A 12600-nucleotide genomic window follows, 5' to 3' on the forward strand; every position below is an offset into this window, starting at 1 on the left:
GTAATCAAAACTATCCTATGACCTTTCTCAAGTTCCAAACTATGTTTGTACCAAATTTCACACAAATCAGTTCAGTAATTTAGGCGTGAAGAAAGATAGACAGACAGAGTTACTTTCGCATTTATAATATTACTTCGGATAATATTAGTTTGGAAGTACATTTCTATGTTAAACATTTTGTAAATTAACTCACAATAAGTGCAAGGCTTCTTTACAGTCTGATTTTATTAAAATTAATGCAAAAAATAATAGGTACCTAATTACTAATAACCTGCATTATCTCAATAATATGGATGCATAGCGGATATGTGGCATTGTCGTTAGCGATTAATGTGAATATAAATTGATTAATTATTAGTTCAACATTAAATGTGATTACGCTAACACGTTAGCGAAAATAAAAATGTTAAAAAATCCTGTGATTTTCGTGCTGATTATAGTTTCTGCATTAGTGGATGTTGAGTGTCAAGTTTGTTTCAAAGCAGTAAGGGGATATGTTGCGGTATGTTATGTCAATGCTAATTTCTTTTAATTTTAACGTACTTAAATAATATTATTTTCAACGTTCAACTTAATTTTTACCGCTCTCTCCAGCTTTTTACGATTAGTACAGATATATCAAAAATATACCTACGTGATAAAATCGCCACATAACATTCAGGATAACAATATCTTAAGCCCTTTTAATAGCTCGTGTAATTTCAGAGAAGGAGGTTTATTATAACTAGAATCTGCTGCGAAGGATACGCCTTAGAACCTGGCAATAAGGAAGTCAGGTAATCACCCACATCATTATTCCCCACTTTTGATATTTTTTTCTGGATAATAGTGGCAGGTTCAGAGTCTTCACTAAAACCATTTTTTATATATACTTCGTGAGCCCTTTAGAAGACGAGTCAACAAATCACAAATACTCTGACTCGTTTCTAAATCGCGTGAATAATCTCAGACGTCTGCTTTGAAACTAGCTCCCTTTAAGACAGTTGTATAATTATTATACTTCGGCCGTTCAGAGAATGCGTTCCTGACACCTATCAGTTAGTCACGACTAGTGATGGGCACAACATAACACTGAGTTCGTTACCGTTCCTTCAAAATGAACCGCCGCATTATTTTAAGATTATTTTCGTTTTAAATTGGCGGAATCATTTGTTTTATATTTTAGTTATTTAAGTGGAAACCAAAAAAAGGTAATATTCATATAATAAAATTGTTTTATTTATTCTTTGTTACAAGTACATTGAATTGAATGTGCGAACAGAATATTAATCAGACTCCGATTTGCTTGAGGAGGTGGTGTCTTCATCATCATCTTCGCCTACATGTATAATTATATTATTATCAATAACAGAATCAATCCTGATATCTCGGTCTAACAAAAGCCGGGTAATCAAATAAAAACAGATCGAAAACACTTGAAAAACGTGGTCTATGCGCACGAAACGACAACGGACGACTGTTTTAGCGTCACAAAATGGCGGCCCATAACGCCATTTGGGGTTACCATTTTTAATCTAAGTATAAAAATGCGGTTTGGTCATAGTTTTATTTTTATTTTTCATAAAAGTTATAATTAAGTCTTATAGTCCATTATTTTCCAATTCTTAAAAAGAAAATCAAAACGTATTATTTTATATTATAACTGTATAAGAACAGATTACGATACTTGCCTGTTATTTTTAGCACAGCACTACAAAATATAAACCGCTGACATAACCTTGTAATAGCGCAGTATAGATTTAGAAAAATATTGTTTACCAAGTTATTTGACACTCAGTTTGGCACAAAATTATAACATTCATTGATTATTGATATAATAATGTTGTTTTAATGCTCCTCAATTGTTAAAACGGTAAACAACCAGCAAAAATATTTTTATCGTAACTGCAACGCCATTGCAAAGTTACGTCGTCAGTTCAATCGCGACGTGTCAGGAACGCATTCTCTGAATGGCCGAACTATAAGAATATTATCTTCTTAATTATTGATTTCCAGTGTGGATACTTGCAAACCGATTTGCACAACAAACTGCACGAATGGCTACTGTAAGCGCCCTGAAGAGTGCGCATGTAACGCTGGGTACACACTGCGCAATGACACCTGCGCGCCGCACTGTGAAGACTGTTCGCACGGCGCCTGCGTCGCTCCGGACACCTGCTGGTGCGACCCCGGGTACGATCTCGTGGCCGGCACGTGTCAGCCCGTATGCACCACTCCTTGTGTCCACGGCACCTGTGTAGCCCCAGACACGTGCCAATGTCTTCCCGGGTACAGAAAAAGTGATTTAAAGGGGAGTGATTGTGAACCAATATGTTCCAGCGGTTGCATTTATGGTGATTGCAAGGCTCCGGAAACATGCGTCTGTCACTCGGGCTGGCAGAATAGTAATGGCACTTGCTCACCAGTATGTAACATTTCATGTGGTAATGGAACTTGTATTTTCCCAAATATATGCGCGTGTTTTTTGGGATACAGAAATACTATGTTAAGACGCCGAGGTGTAGATGACGCGCCAGTGTGTAAACCTGTTTGCAAAAATTGCAATGGCGTCTGTATTGCCCCTAATCAATGTAAAGAGGAAACTCAAACAATGATTGCACTCGCAACGACAAGCACAAACAGCCCTAACAATAACCTGGCAGACGGTATTCTAATGACTAAGTCATATTCTACATTTTACTGGAGTTCTACGGAAAACTTAGATCATATCGAAAACTCTACTCTCACATTGGACAGGGAAAACTCAACTGTCACATTGGAAAAACTTACGGAATATTCATGGTGAGTTCACCAATCATTATCACAGTCATTTCTTTATAACTTTTCGTAATAAGTAATGTTGTCATAACGTACTTACTTTTCAGGATGCAAGAACATCAAATTATTCTGATATCACTTGTGGTAATCGTTACTACTGGGATAATAGTGTTCATTGTTTGGCAACGACTACCTATGAAGATCATATATTTCTTCAAGGGCAAGAGCTATAACATTAAAGGTACTTTACTTATTACTTTAAGGAAGTAACAATTCATGATTTTATAGAAAACTATAAGTAAGCAAATCTGATTAATTCCTTCTTGTGTTAAGCTTTGATGAACCGTAAGATAAGTAAAACTTAAATATTTTGAACAATACTAATTTTGTAGTATTTTGCTTCGAATTGGAACTGTCACGTAAGCATATCGTTTAAAGCAACATGCTCCTTCATTTTTATTATTCTGTCTTATTTTTTACGTTCAATGTAATCACAGATCACACCAGAATATACTTTATATTTAATTTTTTTCAGGTGCTGGTCTAAGAAGAAATATTAGCAACTCATTTGTAAACATACAGTTCTTATCACAACTTGAATCACGGAGTTGAATCTTTATTGTTAATTTCAGATACATTTTTAAACTATTATAAGGTAGTTGTTTTATGCCATGTTTTACGTCATGTAATGTTCTAATCTTTATCCTATTTACTAAGAAAAAATAAATGATATTAATGCAGGTATTTAAAAACACTATTTAGTTTTAAACTGATTACGTATAGAGCGTGGCTCGTTGTTTTACTAGGTGGATCGTGAAACTGAATAATTTATTATTATGGCCTACTTAGGATCGAATTGCTACGCAATCTGAACAGAAAGGTTTTCTGTGTCTTATTGCATATAATTACGGTAATGGTTTCTTTGAATCGCATGATTAAATCGGACGAGTTTCAAGGAGAGAAAATAATTTTGTATAATAAAATGATAATCACAATGATGTGTTAGTTTTTTGTACACTGAAAGTAGGTACTTTCAAATTGTTAGTCTTTTAGTAAAAAATACTTTGATTAAATGCAACCCTTGCCTAATTGCTTATATTTTAATTCGTATCAGCTGTACCAACCCTCTCCTAATCTGGTAATCTCCTCCCTCCTTGTACCCAATACATAGTCCATATATTTATCAAAATGTCAGCAATAAGGAAAGCTCCCGACGTTATCGGAATGGGTGCAATTCTTTTCCTAAAAGAGCTCGTTACAAATGAGTATCGTATCGTTTGCTCTCCAATAATTTACCTCGGAGTTGCCAGTATTTATTAGAAAAAAGTGAAATTGACTACTTATAAACATTATATTTTTTGGGTTTACGAAAAATCTTTTTTTAGCTTCTCTGTTTACTAGGCTAGGGCTTTTTTATCATACTTGTTATTTTAGTTAAACGTACGGCATAGGTACGTTGTTTCAGCCAGTCAGTACACAGCGAGACTGTGCGAATGGATACAGTTATACCCGACCCCGTTAGTATCTAATACCTTTATCACGAGTACTGCTGGGAATTTCCTCCAACACGTGTTGCGAGGAATTCTCTTTCAAATACCTCTGCATAATTAAACGTAACGTAATAATCTTGAGTAATGTCTATGTACTATACGATAATAAGGTACATAAAATTAATTGGAATATGTGTTGATAGAATCATATTCTGTTTTCACTGTTCCTATTTTAGGTCAATATTTTGTTTCTTCTAAATCTAAACAAATGTTATAGAAGGAGAAAAATGCAAACTAGTGAATCGCTTTGAAAAAAAACTCTGTTGTTAGGTTAAAACCGCAGGAAACAGCTAGCAAATTAGGTATAATGGTCATAAGCGCAAATTATATCTATGCGATTTTAATACTTTCTTTGAAGCAATATCTCTTAATACTTTGAGAAATTCTCAGAACAATAGCCCGTTAATAAATAGTTTTAACTACAGTGCTCTTGAAAACCCCTAATCTTGGAACTCAGTATTTATTTACATTCAACATTATTCACCTAGGTAACGAAATTTAATAAAGATTTGGCTCGGACGTTTTCAAGGCAAGCCCGATAAATAAAGGTCTTCTAAGACTTGACTAATGAGGGCAGCTTGTTCGGACGCGGGCAAACACCCCACACACAATAGTGACAACTATAGATTAACTATAATACATCTCCATTCCACATCATCACATAATACCGCTCAATCAGGATTTGCGTAATTAGATAACATACTAGCATTATTGACAGCGTCCAAGTGTGTCAAGTATTATAATTATGAAGCATATATTGTCCTGATAATGAACACTTTATTAATAATAGGCAACTGATCAAAGGATGTGTGTCATTTCACAATACCTACACATGACCTAGTAAAGTAACGTGACATACTACTAGTCTTTTATCGTAACTAGTAAATGTAAGACTCGAAAAATTATTAAATTCCAGTTTGCAGATACTTTCCCTCGTCTACACAATGGGTGATTGAGAAGCTCCGCTCAATCCCTCCGAAACAAACTATATAACTTCACGAAAAAAGGACTGATGTTTGCTCTTGTTCAAAGCCGAGGGTGAAGCAACATCAAGCCTCATGACAACAAATCAAGTATTTCCCAAACGGTTGAAATCAATTGAAATGTTCGATAACGCAGAAACAATCTTATTCGATTTCGTTTCAAAATGTAATACTAAAATTGCTGAGAATCCATTTCTTCAATTTGAAGTTCTGCCAACTCACGCTTCGGCAATTTTAGACATTTTGTGCATTATCTCCATCGCTTTAAAGAACAATAACATTAAGTATCCTGTATTAGTAATCCTATAACTTAATTTGAAAATCCTCAGTTATTATCTAGTGTCGGAGCTCGACCGTAAAATAGACTCGCTACCCAGGTTATTTCCAGCAACACGCAAGGCACAAAATGGGGAAAATGCTTCACATTTTTTAATATCTTTCTATAAACGACCATCATAAAAATATTTTATGGTTGTATAGGTAGGTGTATCGTAAGCTATTTCAGAGGAAAAAACTGAGGTTTGTTTTACTCCGGACGCGGTCCCTTTTGTCTCACACGTAATGAATGTGGGCTACCCTTCGTATATTCAGAATAAGGGACATCTTTATCTTTGTGATTTGTCTTTTAAACAATGTCATTTCACTAGCGGTTTTGATGCGATAAGATCGGTCGGTGCGATAGTTTAAATAGTGGTATGATAATAGACAATTTCGTAGGAAAGGGTATATTATTCAGAGCTTAGTATACATGTATTTCCTCAATACCATTATGATGAAGCGGTCCGCACGCCCACGCGAAGAAAGCTGCAGATGTTCATGTTCAGTAGTAGGGCTGTGCGTGGGAAATTTATAGCGAAATTGAATTTTAAAGAGCCGCCGGCGAGTATTAATAAGTTGTAAATGATTTTCTTTCTTTTTGTTTTATGAAATTATAGCATTTTTATATTGAAGCAGTAAAAAGTGCACTCATGAGAATTAGGGTGAGTTTAAATCAGCATGTAACAAAATTCCGTACCAAATACAAAAATAGTTAAGTAAATACTTAAGACGCATTGTATATCAAACTATGGTTTTAAATTTTAACATAATATAATTGCGATTATTAACCTCCACATACACTGCCTGCACTTAGGTACCTATGGACATTGTTCCGGCTCCATACATGTTCTGCCTAAGAACCGTTCGAATGGAAAGTGACTTCTATAAACTCTTAAAATTATATGGAATCCTATGAAATAAGTTTTCACGAACGGACACTTCAGGAAACTAAAATAATTACGAAAAAAGTTAATATTTTGAGGTTATAAATAAAAAATAACCAAGCTTGCGTGAAATATCAGAGTAGTATTATCAAACTACATTATACAAAAAATCAACAATACTATGTACAGCTCTATATGTTCTCTTCTAGATCTAGGAAAAGACTACTCTACTAGATACTAGGAAAAGAGATAGTAAATAGTGAAGTTTAAGATAATTCTTTGACAATGATCATTTTATAAAGTTGCATTTTCTGTCTGTCCCTTTGAATGCTTTAGATCTTTAAAACTACGCAATGGATTTGGGTGCGATTTTTTTTAATAGATAGAGTAGGTCAAGAGGAAGGTTTACACCAAGGTTTTACATTGCCACCGTGCGAAGACGGGGCGTGTGACTAGTTTTCATAAATGCTTAGAATTTTTATGAAAAACAACTACCTAAACGCTTTTGCTTTCAACGTTACGTTTCTTAATATATAGTGAATCCACTTTGGATTTGTGATAAAACGCATAAGTTTCCAAAATGGAAGAGTTCCATTCACCACAATTCATAAAATATCGATATTATTACGATGGAGAATTATTTATTTAAATGATTGTTACTACTTTTATATTAGACAGTTACCTAGCTATCTACATGCCATAAGGCGGGAATCGAACCCGCGGTCTATTACCAAGAAGGCACAGACCATACTAAAAATGTCATTACCACACAAAATAATTTAACAGTTAAAGTAAGGTTTACCAATAACAATGAAAGAGGTTTTCGAGGATGTGCAATAAAAACAATATTTATATTCAATTAAAGGTTTTTAATCATCAATATTTCTCAATAATATATCTAAGAACTGAGCTTTGGTATCTCGCCCAGCTTAAATACCAGATAATAGTCATTATGTGGGCACAACAGCCCACTGTTCTACGCCCAACGATACAATTGCAACAGTATGCCTGATGGTAGGAGCTTCTTACAAAGTACACAATTGCGTCCAACAGTGCATTGCATCTTATTATGCTCGACTGCTTCAGACCAACACGTCGTACATATAAGGTCATGAGCTTCAACCTGTAATAATAAATACAAAAAATCATTAGTAAATATCAAGTAACTTGCAATTGTGGCAATTGATTTGAAAACCGAGAAATTGTGTGCTTATGAAAACATAAGTAGGTAGTAACATTCTTATCAAAATTAGAAAAACACTTTCGTAGACCACTTACCATACGGGGAACAGTCCATTGTTGTATGCAACGAAGTATATCTTCGTTTTCTAATACCAAAGAACCTCCAGCAGATCCACAATTTATACAATATACTATATTCTGCATCCATTGTTGTAATTATAATATAACTAAATTCGATCACAGACAGAGCAATATCCGAAAATGCTAGTAAAATCCAGTTCTTTACACAAAGCCGAGTCTACCAAGTACGCAATCTAATCGGAGTCCGTAATCAAGCCAAAGTTGTTAGAATAAAACCATGAAACGCATAGAAAATCACAAAAGAAACGATAGTCGCAAAGCAATCAAACCAATCAAACTGACTGAAGTACACCAGTGTTGCCAATTACGAAAACTATAATCCTACTCGAATGCCAAGCTAGAAATTCGCGATTCGCTCAAAACCATCTTAAAACATTATACAGAATACTAGCTTTTTTCTAGCTAGTCAGTTTAGGTATTTAAATGAATAAAGTGTTACCAACTAATTTTAATAACCGACTTCGCAAAGTAGGTTCTCAATTCGATCCGTATTTACCGAAATCCCGAAAACTTCCGAAACTGGCAGCACTGGCTGACGGAAACATTTTATAAGGCATCAATAATTGTGACCCTACTTTTTATTTGGAATTTATTTATTTGAAGTGTCCGTGGAATACTAAAATATGTTTCAAACAATATAAAAATAAATAAAAATTATAGTATAATTTATATTCACATCGGTTCTTAGGCCAAAATTGAACAATGTCCTTTGTGAGAGCATAATAAACTTTCCTAAAGATATTCTAAACTAAAGTAAGTCTGTGTAACAATGTCGCTCAGTACAGTCTAAGCACTCATGTGTGTTGGGAATTAAAGTTCCTAAACCGTTTCTTCCTTTGAACCGATAGTAAACAAACTGTGTTGTAGTTTGTTCATCATGAGGTGGAGAGTGGTGCCGTAATGTAGTGAGCTAAACTTTGTTACAAACGTAATATTCGCAAGTTACTGCCGAGACCCGGGAGTGGGGAGTGTGGCTCGCACATTGGTTTTACGAAACTCGGTAAAAATGGAACCGAACTGAACAAAGAGTCTTACCTAAACCTAGCTTATCGCCGAACTGTGAACACAAGAAGTTTACAATCTAACGTGTGTTTATACACTTGCGCAGAGTTGGCTAAGAGTGTAATATATAATATTTATTTTATTGGCTATTTCTTTACATTTCTCTTCCAGAAATATTTTCCTTATTTTTGGTAACTTTATGAGAAATCAATATCAGTATACAGAAAATCAATCAATCAATATACAGAAAAAAATAAATTTGGTATTTTATCTCGGTGATTAAAGGTCAATATTGCAGGGCCGCTGATGATGACAGGTGTATTACCTACCTACCTACCTACGAGGTATATTACCGAACATCAATGAAGGGGTGATTCGTTGGACGCTTCTTTACATAGTGTCGACGCCAACTCTTACCTATATGTATGATTAAGAAGAAAAGGCTCAACCGTTATAACCTTAGACGTTGAATAAAATGATTAAAAGATACAGAATTACCTACATAACAAATCTGAACACGACTGCCAGATAAGAGTCAATTCGGGTCGTTAAACAAAAACCTTTTTGATGCAAAACTATCCGTGTTTGCTGAAGTGGTGTGCTTAAGGCGTTAGGGATAAGCACACTCCCAACTAAAACTCGGCATTCAACAGGAGTTTAAACTATTGTATAATTAAAACAAGGCTTTAAACTAGACGACTAACTAGCGAATACTCGAGGTATTATTAAGTTACTAGTTTCTTAAGATTTGGTTAGTATGAAACTGAAACCTCTCGTTTGACCCTTTGAAATTTCATGGAATTCCTTAACGAGCTCCTTGGAACTAAGAAGTGAGTGAGGAGGTATCTTATTGATATAACCGAAATATTCTGAACTGAAAATGTATGTTTTAATATTATACATAGCTTGTGTAGAGTAGGCTGATGAAAGCATTTTTTTCATTGTAAAAGGGGTGATATTAAATCTTATTTTCCTTCACGGAATTTGATCCAAGTACATACCTAATAATTCTTTCACGGATGAGACAGGGAGAATGTAACACATTGTTTTCAAAATAGGCTTGGAATTTTGAAAAGGTCATGCGGAAGAAACCCATGATAACAGTTTTACGTCCTTGTAAAGGTGCACCATTTTTCATTTTATCTATGGATTTTTGTTGTTATCGCTGCCTGTAAATAATGGTAATTTGAAGACATGAATATTGAACATGTAAGTAAGAAATTATCTCCATATTTTTGCGACAATTTCAAGAAAATAAAAATAATTATCTCGTTTAAAGATACAAAGATAAAGATGACAAAAAACGAATGAAATCGATATTGAAATGATTTTTGAATAAATTGCGATACACTGATAAATGTTCCACTTAAATATTGGTTAACTCTAGTAAAATCACAACGGGCGTCAATGTAGAGCGTACCTATGTAAAATAGGATTTTTCATGACCATATCCAGTTTATTTTTATAAAAACGGTAACGGTATTCTGCCTTCTTGGTAAAAAGGACAACCAGGAAGATAAGTATTTGTTTTTCTGTGCCCCTAACTGCCTAAATTTTGACGAACAAGGAAGAAACAGACAACAAATAACATTTTCATGATTGTTTTCATATGACCCCAACCACAGCAGAGAACAATTCAAGCGCGAGCCCGCAATGCTGTCTAGTTATAAAATTTTAATTAACAATAAAATAGAAATGAACATGATAAAGCTTGGCGATGTAAAAAGCTAGCAAATATTGCTCGACAAATGGACACAGAGCGTACATTGGTGGAAATAAAATGTATTGTTCAATAATTCCCAACAATTGTGACCCTGCAGTGATTATACGTGGATGTTGTTAGACAATCCCCTTCTACCCGCTACTCTGAGATTCAATTACGGGAAAGATAAACTGTTTGCATGAAGTTTCTTGTGATAAAGAAGTCTGATACTCGGTAAGAAGTAGTTGTAGATCAACTGACTGCACTCGTTACGGTTAGTTTAGGTTTCCCTGACTGCAGCGAAACGCGAAAGAATAGCTAAGTATATATATATTGGTTTTCTGTTACAAAATGACTTGAAAATTTTGTTTTATTTCGATTAATATAATTCAAACTACCGCTTGATGCTTCACTTTATTCACGATGTAAATCAAAGCCCCCATGACAATCACTCTGTCAGGCATTGCAATATAAAACTTTCAGCATACATCAGCGTTTCGCAAAGTTTTCCTCTTACAGCAATTTTATTTACAGCTACATATATCGCGCTTACTCATACCGACAGCATAAATCTCTCAAGGCATTCCCCCCTTTAGGGTGTGATTTAACACCACCATTGCTATGTGGTTTCGGAACGCATCGCACGCCCGTCCCCTTGTTTGTTTGCGAACTTATCCTGATTCTGATTCAACTTGAAGTTTTCCGAACGTCTGGTACTCAGGTTTAAAAAAATAAAAGCCTAGAAATCATTTTAATAAAAACAAGTTTTGTTCCAGGTAATAAATGTCCAAAATGCCAGGTTGAATAATTATTTTTTGTGAAAAATAACTTTGCAAAGACAAAATTAAAATCGGGTTTCAGTAGTATAAATGATAGCGAGTAAACGATTTTTATTTTTGCGTATCAGAGAAGCCACTCGAACGAATGCCAAAGTTTCTTAATTACAAAAGCTGTAATGAGTTTTAGGAAAGTAATAAAAAACATAGAACGTTATTACTTTTGCTGGATGCGAATTGAAGCCAGAATTACGTCGATACCAGAGTGGCGCTTCTCGCAATCTATGGATAGGGATTCTAATCGAGATCAAAGAACTAGGTCAGCTATACAACCTTTGTACCACAAAAATTATAAATCAGACATTATTAAATAGAATTTCAATTGTTTTTTGATAATATATGTGTACAGTAGTTAAATAAAATTTTACATTTAAATAGCAGGTTTTAATACAATTCCATATACAGCAAAATACATACTATGTAACCTAATGTTAACCTAATATTGTCTATTAGCAATCGGCTCTATTAGATCAGTGATTAATTGCTATTATGCGTTAGGTGAGAAGTTGTGGATTACAAACTAAAGTAAACTTCACATACATACCTAGAGCAACTTTCTTGTATGTACTTGTACAAGTACCACAAGTATCTATAGTTTTTGTACTCTATCCTTCTCCTCTTTTTCTTGTCCTTCAAAGCTTTTCTTGTAGAATGTAATATTAAACAGGGTCAGAGCTTTATTATATAACTTCTAGAAACCTACTTAAATAAATTAAAAAAACAAATTCTGTTTAAATAACATAAGTGTGTATTTTTAAAGAAGTTTTTCATTTAAACAGTTGCTTATTTTGGAGCGTGTAGACTTGTCTTGAAACTGCTCAGTCAGTGAATTGATGATATCAACATGTTTCATATCAGAGCTAGTGTATAAAATTGCACGTTTGACCAAACCTTATCTGTTCAGACTCTGTGGTCACGAAGGGTTAGTTCCTCACTTGTTGAGCGTTATTTTTCGCGTCGAGCTGAGCAGGGCGCCTCCCCCTCCCCACAGTCTGCCTCACGAGCGTAATTTGCAATTCTCGGGCCTCAAGTCTCACCCCGCCGTCCTCACACGACCACTTGCGGAACACACCTTAATTCACTTGTTCCATCAAGTTCTGTTTGACAACACCTTCATACAAGCGAGCGTTTTAATTGTTTGTATAGGATCACGCCGGGACTTTGAATTAACGGAAGATTATTTAATTACGTCGTCAATATTGTGCTACCCGACCTGCACGTTGTGACAGATGATACGAGTGTCAA

At 34.7% G+C, this 12600-nt stretch overlaps 1 protein-coding gene across 1 annotated transcript; it reads left to right on the forward strand.

Moving 5' to 3' along the window:
• The first annotated feature begins 170 nt into the window (after positions 1 to 170).
• Positions 171 to 3846, forward strand: LOC124631168 (protein draper-like). The gene is made up of 5 exons (XM_047165388.1): positions 171 to 502; positions 706 to 776; positions 1996 to 2781; positions 2865 to 2998; positions 3293 to 3846. The coding sequence occupies exons 1-5, from the start codon at positions 404 to 406 to the stop codon at positions 3367 to 3369; spliced, it is 1167 nt and encodes a 388-aa protein (XP_047021344.1). The 5' UTR covers positions 171 to 403; the 3' UTR covers positions 3370 to 3846.
• Positions 3847 to 12600: the final 8754 nt, after the last annotated feature.

This window comes from Helicoverpa zea, chromosome 6 (genome assembly GCF_022581195.2).
Source record: "Helicoverpa zea isolate HzStark_Cry1AcR chromosome 6, ilHelZeax1.1, whole genome shotgun sequence".
In the NCBI taxonomy this organism is placed as follows: domain Eukaryota; kingdom Metazoa; phylum Arthropoda; class Insecta; order Lepidoptera; family Noctuidae; genus Helicoverpa; species Helicoverpa zea.